The sequence below is a fragment of the Hemicordylus capensis genome, chromosome 6, assembly GCF_027244095.1.
Source record: "Hemicordylus capensis ecotype Gifberg chromosome 6, rHemCap1.1.pri, whole genome shotgun sequence".
Classification (NCBI taxonomy): Eukaryota; Metazoa; Chordata; class Lepidosauria; order Squamata; family Cordylidae; genus Hemicordylus; species Hemicordylus capensis.
The window spans coordinates 4,379,583-4,406,524 of record NC_069662.1 but is presented as its reverse complement, the minus strand read 5'-3'; the positions used below and the strand labels follow the sequence as shown (position 1 = coordinate 4,406,524).

General features: G+C 51.1%; 1 protein-coding gene and 1 non-coding gene across 7 annotated transcripts in view; one reads left to right on the top strand and one right to left on the bottom strand.

Annotated features, from left to right (window-relative positions):
* Nucleotides 1–5,425: 5,425 nt before the first annotated feature.
* Nucleotides 5,426–26,942, bottom strand: part of RABGGTA (Rab geranylgeranyltransferase subunit alpha) — a 28,480-nt gene continuing 6,963 nt past the window's right edge. For all 6 annotated transcript variants that reach the window (XM_053262856.1, XM_053262858.1, XM_053262861.1 and 3 more), the window contains exons 6-17: nt 25,925–26,122; nt 16,801–16,884; nt 15,547–15,629; nt 15,360–15,461; nt 14,357–14,462; nt 14,185–14,236; nt 11,043–11,131; nt 9,369–9,457; nt 8,329–8,445; nt 6,786–6,899; nt 5,817–5,904; nt 5,426–5,671 (exon numbers count right to left, since the gene is read on the bottom strand). In XM_053262856.1, the coding sequence (XP_053118831.1) occupies nt 5,523–5,671; nt 5,817–5,904; nt 6,786–6,899; nt 8,329–8,445; nt 9,369–9,457; nt 11,043–11,131; nt 14,185–14,236; nt 14,357–14,462; nt 15,360–15,461; nt 15,547–15,629; nt 16,801–16,884; nt 25,925–26,122 (1,271 nt within the window). In that variant the 3' untranslated portion in view covers nt 5,426–5,522. The remainder of the gene's footprint in view (nt 5,672–5,816; nt 5,905–6,785; nt 6,900–8,328; nt 8,446–9,368; nt 9,458–11,042; nt 11,132–14,184; nt 14,237–14,356; nt 14,463–15,359; nt 15,462–15,546; nt 15,630–16,800; nt 16,885–25,924; nt 26,123–26,942) is intronic.
* TRNAQ-UUG (transfer RNA glutamine (anticodon UUG)) lies at nt 21,018–21,089 on the top strand. The gene has a single exon. It is a non-coding gene; the product is annotated as a tRNA-Gln (tRNA).

The window sequence follows — 26,942 nt, the reverse complement described above, 5'->3', positions numbered from 1 at the left end:
TTAATAATTTGTTTTAACAACAATTTTTAAATAATAAATTCAGGTGGCAACCTTGGAGAAGCCGCTGCCAATCTGTGTAGACAATACTGAGCTAGACAGAGCAATGGTCTGACTCAGTATATGGCAGCTTCCTATGTTCATGTGTTCCTGTTTTATGCTGTTGTTTTTATTGTGTTATGTATTTTAATGTGTTGACTTTTCAATATTTTAATTTGTATACACCGCCTAGAAATGTACATATCAGGTGGTATAAAAATATGATAAATAAATCAATAATAAATACCTGCTGTGGCTCAGAGTTGTCTGGAGTTAGCTCCCTGCACTAGAACCCCCGTCCCCAAACACAGGGAGTGATTGTTATCTGCACATGGGCAGAGGCACTCCTGATTAGCACTACTCTCCCGGTTCCAGGGTTATCCCATAGCACTGAAAACAGCTTCTGGGGCTCAGTCATTAATTGCTGTGTTTTTCCATGAATGGATTAATATGCTGCACATGATGTGCATGAATATCCCTGCATGTGTGTACACGCACACCCAGACACACAGACACCAGAAAGTGACAATTGCATGCTGGAAAACAGCAAACCACTCGCACATATGTGAGAGAGCCACATGTGATCTGTAAGCCAAGTGCTCTCCGAGTAGGAAAAGGCACTCTGTGTCAGCTCAGAGGTACTCTCATCTTTTATTATGGCTTGACATTCCAGAGGATAACTCCAAAATTAAGCCACGGCTGAAATCAAGTCCTTTGGATGCCGGGGAGACAGTTTGCCCTCAGCTGGCAGCTTTGCTTGGCAGAGACTTGCTCAGGGAGAGAGATAAAATCAGCACTCTGTCTGTCTGTCTGTTGCTGCAATCACATATTAAGGGGAGAGGCTGTCGCTCTGTGGATAGAAGAGCAGGCTGCTTTGTATGCAGAAGCTCCCAGGTTCAAGCCCTAGCGCCATCTCCAGGCAGGGCCGGGAGGGGAACCTGGAGTCAGAGTGGTCAGAGTAGACACAACTGTGTTCAATCAGCCGTTCCCAACTCCCGATGTTGCTGAACTACAACTCCCATCATCTCTAGCTACAATTTATTATGGCTGGAGATGCTGGAGGTTGTCGTTCAGCAACATGTGGAGGCTGGGAACCCCTGTGCTAGATGAACCGACAGTCTGATTGGGAGAAGCAGGGCGGCCCTTCCATGAGGCGAGTTGAGACAGTCGCTTCAGGTGGCAGATTTTTGGAGTGCCAAGATGCCTCTGGTTGCTGTCATTGGAGCAGTTCTTCGGGGGCCTCTCCTCCTTGCAAGACCCACCAGGAGAGGAGGGTTCTGGCATCCTCCCCACCCCCTGGGCCACCTCCAGAGAGTGTAAGGGTCCATTCTGAAAGGGGGCTGCCCCCCACCAGAATAGCAGGGCGAGGCAGCATTTGACAACTCAGATGCCACAATACTTTGGGCAGCCCCTGGGCAGAAGGCAGGTTCATCGGCGCATATCATATATTACTACCTGTGCCGTGGCCAGGCGCATGACAAGCCGAAAGTCAACAGATGCAGCTTCCCTGACCTTACTTTGCACAGGCTCCTCTGCCCCTTCCCCTTCCCCCTGTTTTGGCCCGCTGTGTCGCTCTTTTGCGAAATCCCGAAGTGGCAGCAACAGACAGAACACGGACCTATGCCCTGGAAAGCCTTAACATTTTGGAAGGGGGGGATGGAATGGGAGGAGGAGGTTCTGCTTGGTGCAACGGGGATTTGGAGCGGTTCCTGCCAGGCGGCCACATTCCGATCATTCCTAGCCAACTGGAAGAGGGAAGTAAGGTGAGTGGTCCCAGTATGGCTTTGCACAGGCCCTGCTGACTCCGAGAGTGTGGAAGAGGAGCCTTGGATTCCCAAGAGGGCCAGAAAAGAGGGGGAAAGGAAGGAAAATAACTTCACGGATCTTCGGCAGAATACACCCAAGGGTGCCACACCCTCCCTGCGCTGACTGGGGAGTTAATCAGCTGGCTGGACCGGAACAGTGGCGGCAGCAGCAGGGAGTAGTAGTTGCAGCAGCAGTAGCAGGGAGAGCAGGTTGGGATGGAGGGGGTGCGGTGCGTCAAGGAATGTGGGAGGTGGGAAGGGGGTTGCCATTCAGGGCCAAACCAACAGGGGCGTGTGGGGCAAGTGGCAGGCTCAGGAGCTCCAAGTAGGTCGGCTCTAATTCTACCTGGTACCTGGCAGGGCTGTGAATCAACATGGGGCCCCCTTTCCTGAGACCCCTTGCATTCCGTGGCCCGATGGCCCCCTTCTTGGCTTCTTTCTTCCAAGCTGTGATGATATATCCTGCCCCTCAGCACAACTCCTTTTTAGTCTTTCCTCTGTGCCTGTATGTAGACACACACACACACACACACACACACACCAGTTTAGGGCAGGGAGTTCCCAGCCCAGGTTCCCCAAGTGTCGCTGGACTACAACTCCCATCACCCTTGGCCAATGTGGCTGGGGATGATGGGAGTTGTAGTTCAGCAACACCTGGGGACCCACAGCTGGGAACCTCAGACTTAGGAGACCACTTAGGAACATAGGAAGCTGCCGTCTACCGAGTCAGACCTTTTGGTCCATCTAGCTCAGTATTGTCTTCACAGACTGGCAGCGGCTTCTCCGAGGTTACAGGCAGGAGTCTCTCTCAGCCCTATCTGGAGATGCTGCCAGCGGGGAGGGAACTTGGAACCTTCTGCAGGCAAGCGTGCAGATGCTCTTTCCAGAGCGGCTCCATCCCCTAAGGGGAATATCTTACAGCTCACACGTGCTATCTCCCGTTCAGATGCAAACTTACTTAGCAAAGGGGGCAATTCATGTTTGTTACCACGAGATCAGCTCTCCTCTGACAAAGTGAACTGTGGTTCACAAGAACTTTTGCCACCATAAACGTGTCTTAGAAGTGTCACAAAATTCTCTTAGTTGATTTGTTACAAAAGCCACCCCTCTATTGGGAAATTTCTTGAGCACTGATGGGAAACAAAATTTGCTTCTTACACTGCCACCGAGACAGACGGACTACAGTTTTCAGAACTAACGGCATTGTTTGGGGGTGTGCTTGCCATGGTATACATGTCTGGAAAGAGCCACAAATTGGTCGTCAAGAAGATGCATTGCGTGTCAAAGGCCCCTGGCTGATTAGCAATAAATCTGGGTCTTGTGGATCATAGTTCACTTCACCAGGTGTAGGAAGCAGTCCCCTAGGTCAGGGGTTTTGTAGCCTGCCCTTCCTCCAAAGAGTCAAGGGCGATGCACGTGGTTCTTCTGACCACCATTTTAACCCTCTCAGCAATTATTGGCCCAGATTCATCCCGTGAACTTTCTGGCAGAGTGAGGATTTGAATCTGGGTCTCCCCAAGCCTAGTCTGACCCTGTGACTTAGGCTTATGCAATGCTGGTTCTCCAGCTGTCGTTGAACTACAACTCCCATCATCCCCAGCCACAATACAACTGGAGAACCAAGGTTCCCTACCCCTGCTGTAACCACAACACTAAGTTTGCCTTTTCGGGTTTCGTTCCCCACCTCTCCACCTAGAAGGATCTTAAATAACTGGGATTGACAGGCCTCCGGTCTGAATTCTTGGAGAACTGCTGCCTGTCTGAGTAGGCAGTACTGGATTGGATGGGCAGCGTTTTTACAAAGGTAGCTTTGAGAATTCAGGATTTATTTTGGCCCGATTGTCACCTCTGGTCAAACACATCCAGCAGCTTTTCAGGACAGCCTGCAAAACCCATTTGACCAGAGGTTTCTATATGGAAGAAAGGTTCTAGAATGCATCAGCGACCGTGGATAGGTGCAATGCAATCTATGAAGTCCCTGAAATTACTAGTCCTCAGGAATGCTGATGACACTCTCTGTTGCACACACATACCTATCTTAGTCATCTGTGGTCTGCCAAAATGAAAAAAGAATTACGTTTGATAGCATTTCCTGGTTTGGTTCCCTGGAGAACATCTTTACACACCACAAGTGACCAAGAAGTGGCTATTTACAAGCCTGTGTTACGTTAATCAAAGACATAACAACACAACTAAGGACTCTTGAAGAGACAGAGCAGCAAGCCTTAAATGACTAGATTAATCAACAAGACTCTTGTTGATTAATCTACCCATTTAATTGAGTTGATTAACCTGAGCCAATCTTAATCCAGGGGATACAGAAGTAGAAAACTTTTGTTTGAAAAAGGGGACAGGTGCCCAAATTCATGACTTTATGGCCTGAATTTCTGGATTGGTTTGCAAACTGATACTGGTTACTAAGTTTAAGCTGTACATAATTACTTCAACTATGGTGAAGCTCTCTGTATAATCATATACAGGGAACGGTATTTTATCTCTCTCTTAAAATTCTAATTTAACTGTTTATTATTTTGGGGAGTGGAGATGAGATATTATACGGATTCTTGTGGGTGGTGCATACTTCCTGGAAATTGGGCGCTGATATTTGATGACCCCCCGCCCCCGCCGTGCCTTTATTTTTGCTGTTATGTTTCAAAGCCTTTTAACAATTTAATTTAAAGCACTCTTTTGCTTTTCTCTCCGCACTCGCTGGAGATGGACTGGCTGGTTGAGGACCACGAGCTGCCATTGGTCACGTTCTCGAAGCAACTCATAAAATGCCAGTTTTTGATATCTTTGGGGAGGGAGGGGGAACCCAGAGCTGACACAGGAGGAGGGAGAGGGCAGCCCGTGACACACCCTGAGGCCGTGCTGCAACGACTGCTTAGGAAACAGCAGATGTGGCAAATGCTGCCTGACACGGCTGCATGTGCGTCTGGGTCTGAGTTTCCACAAGAGGCCAGTGATGCAACAGGCGCACAAATAAGGAAAGTATTTTTGTACATGGGTGTTGACATGGGTTTCTGCGCACGGGGAATGCAGGAGGAGCAGCCAAGCCAGGTTCACTGAAACATAGGCAGCACCCTCCCTGGAACTGACAAGTCAAAGCAGACTCCGGTGGCTCAGGGCAGGGGGGGGGGAGTTACTGGAAGCGTGGGGCGAATCAAGAGGGGGACAGCCATAAGAACCTAGGAAGCTGCCGTCTACCGAGTCAGACCCTTGGTCCACCTAGCTCAGTACTGTCCACACGGACTGGCAGCAGCTTCTCCGAGGTTGCAGGCAGGAGTCTCTCTCAGCCTTATCTTGGAGATGCTGCCAGGGAGGGAACTTGGGATCTTCTGCGTGCAAGCTCTTCCCAGAGTGGCTCCATCCCTTAAGGAGAATATCTTACTGAGCTCACACACGTAGCCTCCCATTCAAATGCAAACCAGGGCAGACCCTGCTTAGCAAAGGGGACAATCCATGCTCGCTCCCACAAGACCAGCTCTCAACCGCAGCTTTTAACGTACGCACTTTAAGATTCCGAGCCCGTCTTCTACCCAGGAAGCACACCGGGGGAGGAGAAAAGAAAATAAACCAGCCCCTCGCTCGCTGATTTATTTATTTCCTCATGCCAATAAATTAAAAGAGGTCAGTGCACTGGGGGAGAGGTGGGCTCGAACCGAGGTCCTGCGCAGCCAATCAGGTGAGGATGGTCGCCACATCTGGCAGCAGCGCCGTGAGCTCCGATTGGATGCCGGGGGTTTGGCAGAGAGGGTTTCCTTGCAGGTTGAGATGGGCGAGCTTTGGGAAGGAGGCCAGAGGCCGGAGGTCAGAGGGCCGCTGGATGCCTGTGGGATGGCAGCGGAGTTAAGGAAGACTGCGATTCCAGGGGTCCCGTTTTCCAAATCAAGTGCCCGCCCCCACCCCACACCCTAGCTCCACCAACTCATGGGGGGAAATGGAAGGGTTTCATTTGCCGGGCGCCAAGGATACGGTTGTTGCAGAGGGAGAGTTCTTCCAGGCGAGGGAGCGGGGGCAGCCCCTCGAGGGTCTCGATCTGGTTGTCGTCGGCTTCCAGCACCTGAGGCAGAGATTGGAACAGAGTAAAAAACAACAACACACAAGTTCCTCACTTTGGCTAGGATAACTGGATCCCATGTTGTAGGGATGTAGGAAGCTGCCTTCTACGGAGTCAGACCGTTGGTCCATCTAGAGCAGTACTGTCTACACTGACCGGCAGCGGCTTCTCCAAGCTTGCAGGCAGGAGTCTCTCCCAGCCCTACCTGGAGATGCTGCCAGGGATTGAACCTGGGGCCTTCTGCATGCAACGCAGATGCTCTACTTCTGAGCTACATCCCCATCCCATGATCTAAACCACATAGGAAACTGCTGCCTACTGAGTCAAACCTCTGGCCCATCTAAAGGACCATGCTGTGTCCCCATAGAGAGCAGAGAAGAGGCTAAGAAGAATCTCAAACTAGTTGGCATTTGAGGGTGATCTCAATGAGTGAGCAGGACACACAAAACCCAAAGGGGGCGTGAAGTACCAACACAGAAATCCAGCCAGTACAGGAGAGAGAGACATTTATTAATCTAAAGAGGATACAGCCCAACACATTCCCAGCCATTAATTCTTCAACAAAGAAAGGTATAACTCAAGTCTACCTCAAGGTCTCAGGAGGCTCTAGAAGAGGCGTTCTCTGAGACTGGCTGGGGATGATGGGAATTGTAGTCCAACCACATCTGGGGACCCAAGGCTGAGAATCTCTGCTCTCAAAGGAGCCACTCTACTTCTGCCTCGGCTACGACTGCAGGAGTCAGTAATTGCTTGGAGTGCATCAGGACTTAACACAACTGGGATCAATACATGTGTCTCCCATACCGGCTGGATTTCCATTTTGGTTTTCCCCTGGGGAAATGAGCATCCAGGGGCGAACAATTCCGGGAGCGATGGGCTCTCACCTCGAGGCAGCGCATCATGGCCAGCGTCGGAGGCAAGCTGGGGAGAAGGTTCTCCGAGAGGTTCATGTGCGTGACCAGCAACAGGTGCTCCAGGTGGCAGAGGATGGTGAGGCCCTGAACACGGGAAACACAGGGGAGTTCATGAGACCATGAAGACAGGGAAGAGGTGGATAGCTTCTGCCTTTTAGGATCGACTGTCAACAGTCAAGGGTCCAGCAGTCAAGAAATACACCACAGACTAGCACTTGGTAGGGTTGCAATGAAGGCCTTGGAAAGGATATTTAGATGCCGTGATGTGTCTATGTCTACAAAGATTAGAATCATTCAGACAATGGTTTTCCCCATGACATTCTATGGATGCGAAAGCTGGACTTTGAAGAAGCAAGAGAGAAAAAGTATTATTGACGCTTTTGAACTTTGGTGCTGGAGTAGACTTTTGAGGATACCACGGACAGCCAGGGAAACAAACACAAGGATCATAGAACAAATCAGTCCAGAATTTTGACTCGAGGCACAAATGACCACCAGGCTCAAACTATCCTACTTTGGACACATTATGTGAAATCCTGAGAAGTCCGTAATGTTGGGGAAAGTTGAAGGCAAGAGAAGAAGAGGACGATCAGCAGCAAGGTGGATGGATTTGATGACAACAGCCATGAATGCACCACTGAGAGGCCTTAAAGGCTAAGTGGAAGACAGATAATCCTGGAGAGAATCCATCTATGTGGTCGCTAAGAGTCAACACCGACTTGACGGCACTTAATCAATCAATCAAAAATCACAAGGGCACCACTGCCAAGTTTGTCTCTTCCAGCACCTGCTTCTCGGAGTAGCCTCTGAGAAGCACACAAGGAGGGAGCAAGAAGACGCAGCCCTCCCCTGTGGTGTGTCCTCTGGTACCCTGAGACAGACTGCCTCGGAACACGGAGGTTCATTGTGGCTAATTAGTGTATGAGAAGAGCCTGGTGGATCAGACCAAAGGGCCATCTTGTCCAGCATCCTGCTTCCATGCAGATGTTTCTGGAAAGCTCCCAAGTAAAGAACGAAAGAGCCTTTGTCTACTGTTCGCTCCCCAGCAAGCTCTATTCAGAGATACACTGCCTCTGAATCTGGAGGATCTATCGAGCCACCACGATTAAACACCAGTGACAGGCCTCTCCTCCTCTGTAGATTTCTCTAGTCCTCTTTTAAAGCTATCAAAGCCAGTGGGAGTTTCTTGTTGTGGCAGTAATCCAATAAATTTACACTTTAAAAAATCCCAACAAATCCGCACTCCCCATGGATACGAGAGGACAGTCTTCCTTGGAGGCCTTCTAGGAGAGCCTTAAAGACCCATCTCTTCAGCCTGGCTCTTAGTGATATCTAGTTTTATCCTTAATTTTAATGAGATTTAATCTGGTCCAAATGATTCTTGATTGTTACGATTTTATTGTGTGTTTTTTATTTGACTGCATTCGCCAACAGCCCTCCTCTTTCCATGCTCACTGGCTCTGTGCATGCTTCCCCCTCAGCCCCCTCCCCCCACGACCCCTTTGCTCCCTACCCTCTGGGATAGGTCCACCACTCGCGCCTCTGCATACTCCATCTTGAGGATGCTGTTCTCGATGAGGAATTTGCTACGCAGGTCGTCCAGGTAGGCTGAGCGCGTGGGATCAGTGGCCTGTGGGAGGGCGGAGCAGAAAGACAGCAAGGAGGTCAACAGACCTTGCTTTGTAAACCAGACAGGGCTCATGCAGAAACATGGCTTCCCAAGCCAGGAGATTTTTATTCCTGACCCCAGGGCGTGGGAGGGAATAAAGGGAGGTGGGAAGAACTGCCGAGGAAGGGCGTGCACTCTGCACGTGTCCACAGACACTCTTGTTGTCAGACCAGTGTTCCCGCTAATAGGGATGTGCACGGAACCAGGCGGGCGTGGCTCGAGGGGGTGAGGGGTGTCACTTTAAGGGTGGGGGAGGGTGCACTTACCCTTCCCCCGCTTCCCCCCCGTCGATGTCCCGTTTCCATAAAAGCCTTTTGGGTGGCAATGTACCTCCCTGCCGCTCCTTCCCCCTCTTCGGCCAGAAGTGGCCGGAAATACCGGGCGCGCATGTGTTCACATCAGATGGGCGTGCATGCGCATGTGACGTGCCCAAGGAGATACATTGCTGCCCCAAAGGCTTTTACGGAAACCGAGTGCAGGCAGGGGCGGGGAGGGGGGAGATAAGTGCACCCTCCCCCACCCTTAAAATGACATCTCCCGGCTTTGAACTTCGACCCCCCCTCCCCCCCAGTGTTCAAACCTCTTTGGAGGCCCGAAAAAGGGCCTCCGAACAGGTTCGTGCACATCTCTTCCCTCTAACAGGGATTCCCAGATGTTGATGACGACAACTCCCAGGATCCCCAGCTGCAATGGCTTTTGCCTGGGGATTATGGGAGTTGTAGTCAACAACATCTGGGAATCCCTGTGAGAGGCAATGCTGTGTCAGACACCCTTCAACAAGGGGGAAAGCCCAGGAACTGGATATAGCATGAGTGACCCGGATTATGCAACACCCAATGTCAGCAAACTGTGGCTGAAACGGTGTGGTCTCCTCTCCAGCTCACCTTCAGGGTTGTAAAGTAGCTGAGGGTCTCATGCTCATAGACCAAGGGGTCCAAGGCTCTCATGAGGAGTATGATGCTCAGGAGGCACCCTAGAGGGAGAGAGAATAAAAGGGAGGTCAACTCAATGCCTTAACATAGACTAGGGGTTCCTAATCATTTTGGGTCGTGGTGGACAGCTAGTGTGAAAGTGCTGACTCAAGGTGCGGCAGCTGTGGAAAAAAGGCCAATCCCATGCTTGGAATCATTAGGAAAAGGGATTGAAAATGAAACTGCTAATGATGCCCTTCTACAAATCTATGGTTGTAGGGGATTTAAAGCCTCTGTCTCAGAGCAAGCTCATGTGAGAGAAAGAAATGCTGAATCATCCCTGCTGAGCTGCTTGGCTAGGCTTCTGCTAAAACTATTCTGTATTATCGGTAGGTTCAAAATGCTGCCACCAAGCACCCTAAAGCTTGCAGAGAACCGGACCAGTGGATTGGGTGCTCTTCCTTCACATGAGCCTGCTCTGAGACAGAGACTGTAATCCTCTACAATGGTACAGCCACATTTGGAGTACTGTGTGCAGTTCTGGTCACCATACCTCAAACAGGAGATTATAGAACTGGAGAAGGTGCAGAAGAGGGCAACCAAGAAGATCAGGGGCCTAGAGCACCTTCCTTATGAGCCAAAGCTACAGCATTTGGGGCTTTTTAGTTTGGAAAAAAGACAACTGAGGGGCAACATGAAAGAGATTTTTTTTAAATTATGCATGGTGTGGACAGAGTGGATACTGAGAAATTTCTCTCTCTCTTGCATAACACCAGAAGCAGGGGTCATCCCATGAAACTGACTGCCAAGAAATCTAGGACCGACAAAAGGAAGTACTTTTTCATACAATGCATAATGAACCTATGGAATTCTCTGCCACAAGATGTGGTGACTGCCAACAACCTGGGGCTTTAAGAGGGGTTTGGATAACTGCATGGAGGAGAGGTTTATCAATGGCTACTAGTTGGAGGGCTAAAGGCCACCTCCAGCCTCAAAGGCAGGATGCCCCGAGTACCAGTTGCAGGGGAGTCACAGCAGGAGGGAGGGCATGTCCCTTTCAACTCCTGCCTGTGGCTTCCAGCGGCATCTGGTGGGCCACTGTGTGAAACAGGCTGCTTGACTAGATGGGCCTCCTTTGGCCTGATCCAGCAGGGCTGTTCTTATGTCCTAACCTAGGGTGCTCAGATGTGGTTGGACTACAACTCCCACCACCCCAGGCTCCCATCCCACAAGCTCCCATCATCTCCCAAAGGCCACTGTGGCTGGGGATGATGGGGGTTGTATTCCAGCCACATCTGGGGATGCCAGGTAGGGAATTCCTGAAAAAGACAAAAAAAACCTTGCTCAGAAAAAAGCTGGATTGGTGATCTGTAGGCAAATGAAGCCAGTTTGCAGACACTTGCTTATTCTGCAAAGTTGATCACACTCCTGCTAATCCCGGGAGGAGGGACAAGGCAATCAAGCCCTCTTCCCGGCGCTCCAAACTGACACCAGCCTCCCGCTCTTGGTTCTTATCCTCTCTGAGCGGGGACTAAGAGACCCAAGTTGAACAATGTGATTGCAGATGCCCCGAATCAGTGCAAGCCCCCATTCAGCCTGCCCCCCACCCTCCCTGCCCCTTCCAGGGGGCCCAGCCCAGAGACTCACACTTGTTCTCCGGCTCCAGGGCCTGCAGTTCCTTGCAGGATTCCAGTTCAGACAGGAGTACGGTGGACTTTTCAACGGAGAGCTCACACCTGGGACAGGAGGAAGGGAAGGCAGAAGGGGCAAGATCAGGGAGATGGAAAGACCTTGTCAGCAGGAATTTTAAAAAAACAACAACCCATATCAGGGGTCTTCAGCCTTGGGGATGATGAGACTACAACTCCCATCATCCCCAGCCCTTGTGGTGCCTCCTTTAGAAGGTGATCCGAGTCATTAGAAGACTACATCAGCCACTCCAGCCTGGAGATGTGAAGGCCTGGAAAACCCGGGGGGGGGGGTGAGAAAAAAACCCCAGTGGGCCCCTGGCCCACCAACCAGTGATTCCGAAAGGATTCAGGACCCCGGAGTCCCAGCACCCTAACCCTTCCTGAAGCAGGCTTGGGCCCAAAGCCTGGTGAATGGGTGTCTAGCTTTCCCCGCAAGACATTCCGATGGGAAGGTCAGCTCATGTTCATTTATTATTATTTAACATACTTCTATACCGCCCCAAACTTGCGTCTCTCTTAAACACGTGGATTTAAAAACCAGACACATTTACGGATAGGTGCACAAACGACAAAAATCATTTATTCAGATGGGTGGGGCAGGGCGCAGGATAAAATCCCCATGCAGGTAGCAAACTAGCTCAGCAGAGCGGAACTCCGGTTTCTCGGGCTGCAAGGCGCCCACAGGTCACGAAGGACACCATACGGAAGCTCTCTGCGTGACCACAGCGGACTCCCGCCCGGTCCCTTTCACCTCTATGAGTCAAGCGGATTCTCATCACTTCCTGAACCCGTGCTTGGAGAACATCCGTCCTCCGCCGCCCCTGGCGCCGGAAGCCACGTCTTGTGGTCCCAGCCAGCCCCCACTTCCCCCCTCCACCGAGAGTGCCGACACTTTAGTAGAAAGCCACATGATAAGAGGTGAAAGGGAGACACAGGAGTCCGGTCTGACCCCAACTGAGGTGGGGTCAGAGAAGAGCGTCTTGTCAGACACATTTATCTGGAGGGGGACCCTGTGGATTTCAACAGAGCTTGCTTCCCGGGCGCTCAGCATCTTGAATGGGCAACAAGACAGACCAGCCACGGATCATGCCGCCACCCTTTCCTTCCAAAAGAAGGCCAGCTTGCAGAAGCAAGACTGGGATCCCCACCCCAAAGCAACAATCTACAGGCTTGGCAGAATTCGAGCCAGGTTGTTGTTGTTATTATTAATAAGAGCAATAAGCGTTGATGCTGCGCTTTTAATTTGCAAAGTATCTTGGCATCTCTCTGAGGTTTATTCTCGCAGCCCTGATGGAGATCAGTTATTCCCATGCTATGGGCAGGAAACGGAGGCAGGGAGAGTTTGTGTGTGTGTGTGTGTGTGTGTGTGTGTGTGTGTGTCTGTGTGTGTGTGTGTGTGTGTGTGCCTGCATGGAACAGGGTGGGGACTTTTGTCTCATGGTGGAGAGCAGGAATTGTCCATGTTGCTAAGCAGGGTTTAGCGTGGTTTGCATTTGGATGGGTGACTACATGTGAGCGCTTCTCGGAGAGAAACAAGCGCAGCTGTGTTGCCCAAATAATATTAGCAATAGCAATAGCAATAGCACTTACATTTATATACCGCTCTATAGCCGAAGCTCTCTAAGTGGTTTACAATGATTTAGCATATTGCCCCCAACATTCTGGGTACTCATTTTACCGACCTCGGAAGGATGGAAGGCTGAGTCAACCTTGAGCCCCTGGTCAGGATCGAACTTGTAGCCTTCTGGTTACAGGGCGGCAGTTTTACCACTGCGCCACCAGGGGCTTTATTGTAATGGGGCTTGCAGTTTCCAGCAGTATGAACAGTCTAGCAGAGGGGGTTCTCAATCTTGGGCCCCCAGACGTTGTTAGACTACAACCCCCATCATCCACAGCCACAATGGCTGTGGATGATGGGAGTTGTAGTCTAACAACGTCTGGGGGCCCAAGATTGAGAACCCCCTCTGCTAGCATGTGAGTAAGAAGGAAGAGAACCAGGGGTCACCCCATGAAATTGATTGCCAGGAAATTTAGGACCCACAAGAGGAAGTACTTTTTCACATACAATACATAATCTATTTGTGGAATTCTCTGCCATGAGGTGACAGCCAACAACTTGGATGGCTTTAAGAGGGGTTTGGACAACTTCATGGAGGAGAGACGTCTATCATCGACTACTAGTTGGTGGGCTACAGGCCACCTCCAGCCTCAAAGGCAGGAGGCCTCGGAGTACCAGTGGCAGGGGAGCAACAGCAGGAGAGAGGGCATGCCCTCAACTCCTGCCTGTGGCTTCCAGAGGCATCTGGTGGGCCACTGTGCGAAACAGGCTGCTGGACTAGATGAGCTTCCTTGGGCCTGATCCAGCAGGGCTGTTCTGATGTTCTTAAGAGGAGGGAAGCCACACAGCCCCACCCTCCCAGTCTGTGTTCTATGCTGACCTGCCATCCCTCCAGTCAAGTTGCCAACCTCTTGGCTGTGGATGGCACCAGAGAAGAACAAAATAAGGACAGAAGAGCAGATCCCATTGCTCTGGATGCCTGTGCTGCCTACCACTCCATGAAGGTCATCCACACAATTAAAAAAACAAAACACCCCTGAGTTTGGGAGCTGTGTGTGCTCCCAATTTTCGGTAGTGTGGAAGCAAGGGAGGAGGAAAAGCTATCCAGGTTTTCCTCTTACCTTGCTTCCACATAACCAGAAACTGGGAGTTCACCCAACTCCCAAGCCCGGGGAGAACACAGGTTTTTTTATTGTGTGAATGACCTCATTCTCTGACCAGCAGCAATCCAGATGCTGCCAAGGAACTCAGAAGCAGGGCGGGAGGCAGATAGCTGCCCTCTCTTATTCAAAAGCATAGCTACCTGGACATGGAGGCTCCATTCCTGCTGTCATGGCTGATAGCCACGCACAGACCTGTCCTCTGTGCATTTCTCAAATCCGTTTTAAGAAGCCGTCTAGGCGAGCAGCCACACCCACATCCAGTGGCCAAGAGTTCCCCAGGTGTTTGCAGAGGATCCTTATCCGTGTGAGCCAGCCCCTCCCTCACAAGCCTGGCATGGAAGGTCAGTGGGCCCCCGTCCTCCCCTTGCCCTCCTCACCTGAAGACCTGTTCCTCGGTGACTGAATCCTGGCTCCAGCAATCCCTGTGTCCTGCGGTGGCAGAGAGAGGGAGAGAGAGAGAGAGAGGGAAGAGGACTTGAGCCAAGGATGGGGGGCTTGGGGAGAGAAAGAAACGAGGGCCGCTGGGGGTGGGGGGGTCCCTGCCGTTACCTTTGAAGAGGACGCACTCCTTCTGGGCCTGGCCCTCAGCCCAGAGGACCCGGAAGGTGTGCTGGGGCCAGTGGTCGTTGAGGGCCGAGGCGGGCAAGTCACACAGCTGGCGGAGTCCAGGATTTAAGGAAAGATGAGGTGGACGGAGAACCCGCCATTCCACGCGGAACTGAGCACCCACCCCGTCTCCCAGCCCCTTCCTCGGATTTCAGTCAATGATGATCCTTCTGCTGCCTCCAACAGAGCTGGTGTCCCAACCAGGAGCCCCCCCTCTACCCACTGCTTAGCTGAGGGGTTCTCAAGCGTGGGTCCCCAGATGTAGTTGGACTACAACTCCCATCATCCCCAGCCACACTGGCCTCCAGCCATGGGATGATGGGAGCTGTAGTCCAACATCTGGGGTTCTGAAGCCCGGGTCCCAGAAGATGTTGGACTACAACTCCCATCGTCCCCAGCCACGACGGCCTTCAGCCACGATGATGGGAGTTGTAGCCCAGCAACACCCGGGGACCCCCAGCTGAGAACCCCTGCCAGAATCCCAATCCTGTCATGCCTCACAGAGTTGCTCCCCTAAATGCTGGAGCCTGTTTTCAGTGCAAGGATTCAGCTCCAAACTGCAGAAGCAATACTAGAAGACCCCTGAGCATATGCAGAGTGCGTTTATCTTGAGTCCTGGCTGAGTCCACCAGGTTGGCGGGAAATGGCTTCTAGGTCAGCAGGCACAACTTCAAGGGTGTTTGGGTCCAGATCCCTGGCATTTTAGGAATTAATCACTAAACAAACCCCACCCCCTTGGCCCTCAATTCCGTACTCCCAAAATCCCTTTTCCTAGCAAAATAACCCGGATCGGAAACCAACCGTCCCTTCCTTCCAACAGACGCTATTTCCCTTCCAAAACCTGGCAAAAGGCTTCCCAGGTCACAGTGAACCCCTTTCTACCCCACTGGCCTCATTTCTAGCCCACCAAAGTGGGTCTGTCCCTCCCTTTTAAGCTGTAGGATACCCACATAAATCCTGGCCGGTTTCTCCCGTCAGGCGTACGCCAGCGGACCACCAGGGGGGATTCGTCCCCAAAGACAATCAGGTCGTGAGATGCAGGAGCCACCTAAACGTGAAAGGAGGAACTCTCTGTGCTCACTGCTGGACAGGTTCCCTCCGGATCCCTCTTCCCTCTCGCCCTGGGAACTTACCGCCACAGGGTGGGAGAAGGCGACAGCTAAAGAGGCGTCCTCCCTGTTGACGTAGACGCAGCGGATCGTTGGTTCCGGGTCAGCTGATGTGGCAGCGAGAGGAGAGGAGGCAGCCAGACAGGAGAAGAACACAGGAAGATAGAAAGAGGCCCTAGATTGAGTCAATATTAGTGGTCCCCTGCTAACTGAGAAAAGAGGCACTTCTTAAAAGTGGTGATACTGAGCGGGGGGAGAGCAACTGGCCCTCTCCGTCCCCAGCAAAGCATTCCTCCAGGCTTCTTTTTTAGATGGTGAGCCCTTTGGGGACAAGGAGCCATTTTTATTTATTTATTTGATATCTACGTAAACCGCTTTGGGAAGTAATTTTGAAAAGCGGTATATAAATATTTGCTGTCTATCAACAAGCGACAGATGCCTCACCTTGGAGCTAGAGCCCCTCCCATTCTGGAAACATTAGGAAGAAGTTGGAACACTGAAGAACTGGTACCTAGGAAACTGCCTTATACAGAGTCCGACCCTTGGTCCATCTGACTCAGTATTGTCTACACAGACTGGCAGCGGCTTCTCCAAGGTTGCAGGTGGGAGTCTCTCTCAGCCCTGTCTTGGAGAAGCTGCCAGGGAAGGAACCTGGGACATTCAGCATGCAAGTGTGCAGGTGCTCTTCCCAGAGTGGCCCCATCCCCTAAGGGGAAGTTCTTACAGTACTCACACATGTGGTCTCCCATCCAAATGCAAACCGGGGCAGTGGTGATACTGAGCAGGGGGAGAGCAACTGGCCCTCTCCGTCCCTAGCACAGCATGCCTCCAGTGGCTGTTTCCGGTGTCTTTCTTAGGTTTCTTCTTTAGATTGTGAGCCCCTAAGAGCACCTATCCCTTTGTGATACAAAGCACACCCTTGCTACCTTCCAACGGAGGGTGGTTTGTTTATGCTAACTGAGCATATAGTTATGCTAACTATAACCCTATGCTAACTGAGCATAACCCTATGTTAACTGAGCAAAGAGGCAGCTTTTAAAAGCGGCGATGCTCTTGTATTTAGCAGGGGGAGAGCAACTGGCCCTATCCGTTCCCAGCACAGCACCCCTCCAGTGGCTGTGGCTGGTGTCTTTCTTAGGTTTCTTCTTTAGATTGTGAGCCCTTTTGGGGACAGGGAGCCATTTACGTAATTATTTTATTTATTTCTGCATGTAAGCCGCAGAACTTTGGTTGAAAAGCGGTATATAAATATTCGTTGTATTCGTGTTCAGGCCTTACCTCTGCCCAGGAGCCAGCGGTGATAGAACCAAGCGCTTTGGTCATTTGGGTCAGTGAAGAAGGCGTTTTGCACCAACTCCAGCTCTGGGGAGAGACGAGAGGGCAGAGTCAGAAGAGCCAAGGCAGAAAAAGCAGGACCCAGTGGAAGAACTCTTCAAGGGCTCAAGAGAGCCGTTTCCCAGTAGCCGACTCAGGCATAGCTGTGAAGGTGGATCTGTGAAGGTGGAGCGCCAGCGTGGTGTAGTGGTTAGAGTGCTGGACTAGGACCGAGGAGACCCGAGTTCAAATCCCCATTCAGCCATGAGACTTGTTGGGTGACTCTGGGCCAGTCACTTCTCTCTCAGCCTAACCTACTTCACAGGGTTGTTGTGAGGAGAAACCTAAGCATGTAGTACACCACTCTGGGCTCCTTGGAGGAAGAGCGGGATATAAAATGTAATCATCATCATCATCATCTCCAAACTGGTGCTGACAATTGATGCTCAATGAAAGATGGCTGATGCTCTCAGCTAAGTAAAGTGTAGCCACCTAATGGTGCAGCGGGGAAATGACTTGACTAGCAAGCCAGAGGTTGCTGGTTTGAATCCCCGCTGGAATGTTTCCCAGAAACACCTATATCGGGCAGCAGCAATATAGGAAGATGCTGAAAGGCATCATCGTCTCACACTGCGCGGGAGGAGGTAATGGCAAACCCTTCCTGTATTCTACCAAAGACAACCGCAGGGCTCTGTGGTCGCCAGGAGTCAATACTGACTTGACGGCACAACTTTACTTTACTTATGCTGGTTTAACAGTCATTCCACAGCCTTATTCAGACATTTATCATATGGTATGTGTGCTCAGGTATACGTTTTTGTGGGAGCGAAAGTACCTGTGTTCATTTTCAAAGTGTACCTGGGCTCAGACCCCTTCAAATACAGGTACAGATAGGAAGCGTGCTTCTGTGTATGTGTTCAACATAGCATGCGAATAACTGTATGTGTGTACAGATGTGCATACACCGTAAACTGATTCTATGTGCACTGAACATAACATGTGCATAGGGCTTAACTATCCAGGGAATCCTGCCAACTCCACTTCTTGCAGGCAGGGAATCAGACTAGGAGCTCTGCCAAAGAATGCCCTCACAGAACTACAATCCTCAGAATCCTTTGGAGGAAACCAGAAGAGTTTAAAACAATATAGAACTGAAAGGTAGTGTGGTGGATGGATTTAGATCAGAGAGACCCAAGTTAAAATCCTTGTTCAGCCACAAAGTTAAGTGGGCGATTGTAATAACATCATCCATTCAACTGGTGAGTCAGTCTCTGTCTCCAACAGAACAATTTTCAGAGGAGTACAAATACCTGCCTGCAGTAAAAAGAAGTCCAATTTCTAGGACATATCCCTAGGAGAAAGGTAGTGCAGACACACGCTAAGAGTGCCATCTTAAAGATGAAGTGATTTATTGTGGCTTGAGCTCTGGTGGATGACGGCGTGCTTTTCCAGTTGTGTTGCAATGGTATGAGAAATGGGTACATAAATGTATGCATGGGAAATGGGTGTATGGATACCCACACAGGTTGCATGTTAAACACGGAAGTGTAGAATATGATGTCAGGGCAGAGTCCTGCAGTCTAAGAATTTGGGATTTTATGCAAAGGGGAAACAATTGGGTGGGGTGGTATAGATCAAGTTTCTAGTCCTTTTGGTCATGAAGATAAATGCCAGCCTTGTAAGCAAAGCATGGTGAAATCTCAGAAGCCAGAGAAGAGGCTAGCAGCAGCTGCAGCCGACACTGGGGTGGTCGGGCTCCCGTGTTTGGTATAAGCTCCTGTCCCTCTTTGTGCATGTCCAACAAAACTCAATTGTTCAAAACAATGGTGCACACTTTTTATTCAGGTGGCAGAACTCTGCTTTTGTGCTGCAGAATTTAGAGGACGATTATTTACAGCCAAGGGCAAACATTTCCTGGATTATAAATACTGATTCAGGAAGTTGTGACATTGTGGTTTGCTACTCTGGTGACCCAGTGAATTCCAAAATTGTTTTTCCTCCAGCAAAGAAAGAAAAAGGAGCCTCAGGCAGTGCTACCCGCAATTATTCTGTTGCTCTGGTTCCATCTGGGGCTCTCAACCTTGAGTCTTCAAATGCTGTTGGAATACAACTCCCATCATCCCTGGCCACAAAGGCCAAGCACTTTCCCACAAAGTGCATCATTAATCTAGGGAATGCTCTGCTGTGGGATGTGGTGATGGCCACCAGCTGGGATGACTCTGAAAGAGGTTTAGACACATTCATGGACGACAGGTCTATCAATGGCTATGGGTCCTGATGGCTACAGGCTACCTCCGGGCAGAGAGGCAGGATGCCTCTGAATACCAGTTGCAGGGGAGCAGCAGGAGGAGAGAGGGCATGCCCTGAGCTCTTGCCTGTGGGCTTCTCAGAGGCAGCTGGTGGGCCACTGTGGGAAACAGGATGCTGGACTAGATGGGCTTCCTTGGGCCTGATCCAGTAGGGCTCTTCTTATGTTTGTCTTATGACCTAAGGTTGGGAACCCCTGATCTAGAAACTTGGCTGTGCCTGGTGCATAGGAACATAACAGATAATACTGCACTACAACTACCACCATCTCTGACGGAAAGGCCGCTGCGGTTGGGGATGATGGGAGTTGTAGTCCAACAACATCTGGAGACCTAAGGATAGGAAGCCCTGTCCTAGAACGTTTGCTGTGCTTGGTGCAGGCGAGCCTGGCAACTTCTTCTGCCAGTCGTTAAGCAACCGCAGCTTCCCACAAAAAAGTTGCATTATATTTGAGACAATGCTGGGCACGGCAAGCTTGGGGGAGGTTTTAAAAGTATCCTTTGCGGTCTGCTTTCCTTGGTTGGCTTCGCAAAATGGTGTTTCCCCTTGCAATTATTTCCCCTTCGCTTATAACAGGGCTGCAGCGGTACCGAAACCGGGCAGCAGAAACCACTCCGTGCCTCGGCGTTTTCTTGGCGGATGACAAAGCCAGAGGGGCACAGGCAGAGCAGTTTGGCTTATGTCCACGTCATGAGCACGCGGTGACTGTGAGTTGCGAGGAAGAAACTAAATACACCAGCCGGAAGGGTACAGAGGAGGCTCAGCACTGAACCTTGCCAGCTGGGAAATGTTCCAGACTTTCTGCATGGGGTTATGATCGTGCTACCTTCCCTACATGTTTTATCATGTTCTTTCTCCAAGGAACTCAGGAGGTATACACAATACACATGCACCACCCTGCGAGGTCGGCTGGGATCAGAAAGAGGGCCAGGCCCATGGCAATAGGCTAGCTTCAGGGCTGAATGAGGATTTGAACTGGGGTCTCGCTAGTCCATACACCACAGGGGCTCCGAATGGATCCTTCTTGTCTCCCTTGGCAATAAAAAATGCAGGTAAAGGTAAAGTGTGCCCTCGAGTCGGTGTCGACTCGTGGCGAGGGGCCGATTGCCGGGTCAAGTCGTGTCAATTCCTGGCGAGGAAGGAGGGGCCGATTATTATTATTAAGAATTCGATTTCTATACCGCCCTCCCAAAAATGGCTCAGGGTGGTTTACACAGAGAAATAACAAATAAATAAGATAAATAAGATGGATTGCCGGGTCTTCTCTACGTTCTGCAGCTTTCTGTGGCTTGGAGAACTTGGAAGAGGCTTGCTTTGAGATTTGACATGCCCCTACCATCCGTCAAGAATTAAAGCAAGAGTTCTTATCTTGGGTCCCCAGATGCGGCCCAACTACAACTCCCATCATCCCCAACTGCAACGGCCAGGGATGATGGGAGCTGTAGTCCTGCAGCATTTGAGGACATAGGTTGAGAAACTCTGCTGCGGGGGAAATACTGCTCTCTCCTCCCACAGCAGCAGCAGCTTCTCCAAGCCCTTCTGAAGCTTTCCCCCAGTGCTGATGAGCAACCGGAGGAGGAAGCCGAAGGGGACTGCGTGTCCGCCAGAGACTGAGCGGAGCAGTCAAGAACTCTTGTGCCGTCTCACGACCTCTGCTAGTCCTCTTTTCCACACATCCTGTCAAGTGGGCTTTAAAAGCCGCGGCAATACGGCAAGGCTCAGCCAGCGCCTGCTTCTCCCCTTTCTCTGCTGCCTCTTTAGACTTTCTGCAATGCAATCTCAAGGGAAGGGAAAGCTGTCATTACTCTCGAGAGCGCTTAAGTGTATAATTAGTCCGGGACAAAAAGAAAAAGCAAGAGGAACGTGGCACGGCGGGTTCCATGGTGTAATGGTTAGCACTCTGGACTTTGAATCCAGCGATCCGAGTTCAAATCTCGGTGGAACCTTCTTTTGGGAGGGAATCCCCCACTGTATCCCTTCCGGCCTCCAACCTGCCTCTGAATGTGCCCTGTAGCCACTGGAGGCAGAGAACTTTGGCCATCGCAGCAGGGGCGGATGAGAGCTGCATTCCAGGATCTGGGGACCCAAGGCTGGTCTATCTTATAGGACAGAGGACCTCCGGTTCAGTGCTCGTATTTCACCGCAATTTGACTCATCATGAGCTGGATCATCCCATTTCATGGGCTGGGCTGGCCGGCCTGCAGGCCCGTAATTCCAGGGATAACAAAAAGCCTCATACAACCTCTCTTAGCAAATGAAAAATGCGGAGGAACCTGTTCTTTGGAGGTGCCTGGAATCACAGGGCTAGTCAGGGGGACTCTTATCCAATCAGGATCCTTTGCACATCCGTGCTCTTGTTTCCCCACATCTTCCAGGCTATATCGGGCATCACAAGCCAAGCAGGAGCAAAGGAAGCGTGTTGTGCTCAAGCATGGAGCCGGGGAACACGGGAAGCGAAGCTGCCTTCTGCTGAGTCAAGCAACCAGCCCATTTAGCCATGCACGGTCTGCTCTGACTGGCAGCACCTCTCCCAGATTTCCAAACCCTGCTACATGAGATCTGTTTGAAGTGGACATATCAGGGATTGAACCTGGAGCCTTCTGCAGGGAAAGCAGGTGCTCTAACCACTGAGCAATGGGTCCCCCCAGAGCTTTACTGAGTCATAGCCCCAGAATGGAGGAAAAGTGATAATATTATCAGAGCTGCGGTCTTGTGTTTACACATGCATGCGTCCATGCACGCGCACACACAGAGAGCTAAGTATACAAACTCTGCACCACGAAATGCTGGATACATTCACCTTCATAACTTAATTGATTTATGACCTCATCAATTATGCAATCAAAGCAAATTTGCAAAAACCAGGTATATTTGGCAAAAACGGATTCACCCCTTCCTAGTCATTGGTGGGCATTGAAATCTTGACCTTGACCACCCGAAATCCTCCCCCAGTGCCTAATTTCTAGGATTTCTCCAAGCATAATTTACACACTTGAAACCCAGTCCTGCAATCTTAAGGACTGAACAGTTTCTGTGGGTATTTTATTTCTTGTGGTAGGCAAGCATGAATTGCCCCTTTTGCTAAGCAGGGTCCATCCTGGTTTGTACTGAATGGGAGATCACATATGAGTGCTGGAAGATATTCCCCTTAAGGGATGGAGCCGCTCTGGGAAGAGCAGAAGGCTCCAAGTTCCCCTCCTGGCAGCACCTCCAAGATAGAGCTGAGAGAGACTCCTGCCTGCAACCTTGGAGAAGCCGCTGCCAGTCTGTGCAGACAATTCTGAGCTAGCTGGACCAAGGGTCTGACTCAGTATAGGGCAGCTTCCTATGTCTGCAAAACTAAGATTCTCAAGATATGGACCGCTGAGTTAAACCCCAAGATTTCTGTACCGTGTGGCGCTCAGAGCTGCAAAACATTCCCTGCAAGGCAGATGATCTTAGGGGTGGGACGGGACAGAGGATGAGGAAGGGCAGGCTAAAGATGGAACCAAGCAGAGAGGTTTGTCAGCCCCAGCAGGTGAGTGCAGGTTGGTGGGAACGGCGTCCATCGAGACAGCCCGGCTCATGGCCTCTCCCATTCTTGATCCTTCCTTGTTAGCCACAGGGCGCTACCCTCTGGGTGAAGCAGGCTCCAGGCCAAGTTCCCACATGCCTCATCCCTGCCTCTCACACAGGACCAGATGCCCCGCAGAGGAGAAGTGGCTCTTGCCAAACAAAGACAGCGACAGACAAAGGCGGCATGTGCCGGGCTGAGCAGCAACGCCCCCTTCAAGGAGATTATCTCCTTCGAATTCCTCCCGCCCAGCTGAGGGGCTGGGCACCTGGGGAAGAATCCCTGTGTACACTTTTACTCACTGCAAACACACATTCCCTCGCCTGGGTTTCTGCATCAAGAGCTGGCGGGAGACTGACCACCGTGACTCACGAGTCCGCACGCCCATTACGGAGTCTGGAAGGGAGCTCAAGGGCTTGGCTACCAGCTTAACCTCCGCCGGCCCTCCTTTTCCGGAGCGGGGAACAAAGTCTGAGAGCCAGGCCTGCTAAAGGAGGGGCCCAGGTTCTGCATGCAGAATATAAGGGCATGATAATATTAGCATTTCTGTTTGTGCGCGAATCACGATTTGTGCGCGAATCACGATTTGTGCATGAAACACGATTCGTACACGGATTCGAAGAAGAGATTGGGCACCTTTAAAAGTGAGGAGAGCAGGTCTGTACACTGCTCCTCCACCACTCCACGCAGCTTCTTGCTGTGGCGGGACGCCCTGCAGTACCCCTCATGAGGTGGCGGACATTTGTGTGGTCAGCACGGATGAGGAAGCCATGTTTGTGCCGCCACTATGCCATCGCTGGGCAACGGGGGTTGGGGGTGCATGCCGCTGCATCAGGAAGCTATGAGGAGCGGCAGAGGAGCAGGAACAGACCTGCTCTCCTCACTTTTAAAAAGGTGCCTGATCTCTTATTTGAATCTGTGCACGAATTGTGATTCGTGCACATCCCTAATGCAGAAGGATCTGGGTTTAGTCTTTGGCATCTCTTGCTAAAATGATCTCAGGCAGCAGGGCTGGGAATGGTCTTGGAGAATTGTTGCCCATCAGAGTAGACAATACTGGGATAGATGGAACAATGGTCTGACTCTATATAGAGCAGCATCCAGTTGGGAAGAGATACCAGAGATCTCCGGGTCCCAGCTTGCCTTAAAAACCACTAGGTCAAGGGTTTCCCAGCCTTGGCTCCCCAGGTGTTGCTGGACTACAACTCCCATCACCCCCAGCCACAATGGCCTTTGGCCAACAACATTCGGGGAATGGAGGCTGGGAACCCCTGCACCATGACATCAAGGGTGCTCCAAAAATAAGCATCTTCTCTTAATTATTCTTTTCTATGGAGACCACGCACATCTATCTATCTATCTGTCTGTCTAATCTTCTATCTATCCATCCAAACTTCCAGAGAGACTAACCTTCCCTCCCCGCAAATGGCCCACAGCACCCGCCCTTCACCTAGCACCAATTCACATCATCCTTCCTGAGTGACCACATGCCAGACCAGAAGCATCATGGGAATCATCCCTGTTATTCTGAAGACCATCAGCTAGGAGAAGATTCCGCAAAAACGGGATCGAGGATGGTGCAGCCTGATCCCAGGAAAGTAACCTGGGAGGAAGTCTCTCTTGCCCCCCCCCCTCATGCCAGTGGGACCTTCCCCCTAATAAGTGTGTGTAGGATTGCAGCCCTGGCAAGAGATGACACCTTATCTCGCCCTTCGAGAAAAGTGGTACTGATTAGTCAGTAGGGGGAGATGGGGCTGTAGCTCAGTGGTGGAGCCTGTGCTTTGCATGCAGAAGATCCCCGGTTCAATCCCTGGCAGCATCTCCAGGTCAGGCTGGGAGGGACTCCTGCCTGAATCCTGGGAGAGCCGCTGCCAGTCAGTGTAGACAATACTGAGCTAGATAAACCCAAGGTCGGATTCGGTACAAAGCAGCTCCCTAGATTCCTATCTAGTCTGCTATTTCATTGACACATTCTTTGTCCTGAATTTATGAGGCTGGCTGCTCTGTTCGGCTCCTTCAACTCGGCTCATAACTATCCATCATCTGCTCAAGGACGCCTCTTCTCTTCCCCATCTCCCAAACACTCCCCTTTGAGCCTACCAAATAATCTCCTCCAGCCTAACTGGGATCTGCAAAAAGCCTCCCCCAGCCCATGCCTTGAACTGACCCCCGGGGCATCGGCGTGCTCTATGGCTTCCTTCAGATCCCTCCCACGATTCCTATCAAGCCTCTGGCTTCATAACCCCCTAGTTCCCATTCCTGACGGCAACTAAGCCTAAGTATCTGTAATGGAAATCAAAGGAATTCCTTTCCCTGCTTATCCTTTCCTTCCATCTCCACACCTTTCCTCTGTTGTCTCCCCCTGTGGGAAATCAGATTACAGCCCTTTGAGGCAGGACCTTTCTTAGAATCACAGAATTTCAGAGGCGGGAGGGACCTTGGCGGTCTTCTACTCTGACCTCCTGCAGGGATCCGCTACAGCACCCTGATGGACGGCCACCCTCCAGCCTCTATTTAAAAGTCTCCAGTGATGACGAGACCACCAGGGCCGAAGGCACAGACTGTTCCACTGTTGAACAGAAGTTACAAGTATGCCATTCTTCTTAAACTCAAGCCTAAATCTGCTTCCTTGGAATTTCAACCCACTGCTTCTATCTCTGCCCTCAGGGAAACTTCATAGGAACATTGCACCGAGTCAGACCCTTGGTCCATCTAGCTCAGTATTGTCTACCCAGACTGGCAGCGGCTTCTCCAAGGCTGCAGGCAGGAGTCTCTCTCAGCCCTACCTTGGAGGTGCCAGGTAAGGACCTTGGAACCTTCTGCAGGCAAGCAGGCAGGTGCTCTTCCCAGAGCGGCCCCATCCCTTGAGGGGAAGATCTTCCAGTGACCAAGCATGTAGTCTCCCATTCAAATGCAAACCAGGGTGGACCCTGCTTAGCAAAGGGGACAATTCATGCTTGCTACCACAAGCCAAACTCTCCTCTAGACTATTATAGATCTATTACCTGTAAGTCTAAATAGTCTTATTTATTTATTTATTTGAGCAGACTTACAGGTCTACCACCAATAAACAATGATCTGCATCTACGCTCCTCTGCCTGGTTTAAGTTACGAACCATGGCATCGCTACTGATGAACAGAAGAGGAGGCAGCCTGGTGATCCCTGCCCCCCGGTTTCACGCCCCACCTACAACATGCGTTCCGCCCCGCCTTCCCCAAAGTGAGCACCTTTCAGCAGGATTTCCTCGGTGATCCGGCCTTGCTGCTGAGAGTCAGGGTACAGCTGCGGGAGGAGGAGGCTGCGGTAATGCCAGGAAGAGTAGTTGGAGAAGTTCCGGGTAATGAGGCTATCGCTGAACGCCAGCTCATCCTCAGGAGGCACCTGTGACCGCTGGACCACGAAGCGGCGGTAATCCCAGCAGTGAACTTCAGGGGGCGGCAGAGAGAGGGGGGCGGGAGGGAAGGGGGGGGTCAAAGGTCAGTCCACCCATTAGCCCCTCCTCCCAAAGGCCCTAGAGCTTGGCCAATCATCCTGCAGGCCCTGGACATCCCACCCACTTTTGAATCTCCAGCACACCCTTGCTAAGGCCAAGGGCTACTTTTCGGTATGCTTGGAGCCCCGGCAGGGTGTGCTAGCTGCCGTGCAGGACGCAGGCGTGACACAATCCCTGCTCCACAGGCCGGCAACCTACCCGGCAGTGGGGAGGCAGGTCAGGTCAAGGATCTGCACAGGGATCGTGAGGCAGAGAAGGATCGGGGTGGCGGGGAAGGGATGGCAGGCAAGAGGAGAGCGGATAAGGTGCTGCCATGTCTTAGGCCCTGGGTATCTAAGAGAGCGTCTTCTTCACTAAGAGGCCCACCGCCCATTGAGGTCATCTGAGGAGGTCCGTCTCCAGTTGCCACCAACTCGTTTGGTGGTCACACAGAGACGGGCCTTCTCGGTTGCTGCCCTGAGATTGTGGAATATGCTCCCTGCTGAGATACGATCCTCCCCATCTCTGGCAATTTTCAAAAAACTTCTGAAAACACATCTCTTCAACCAAGCTTTCTCAGCTTTTTAAAACTTCTTTTTAAATTGTTCTGGCTGTTTAATTGTTGTTTTATGATGTTTTGATTGTTAATTATTGTTTTATAATTTGTTTTGATTGTTAATTGAATTTAATGGTGTTTTAATGTAAACCACCCTGAGCCTTTTGGAAGGGTGGTATAAAATTTTTAATAATAAGCAAACCAACAAACAAACAAG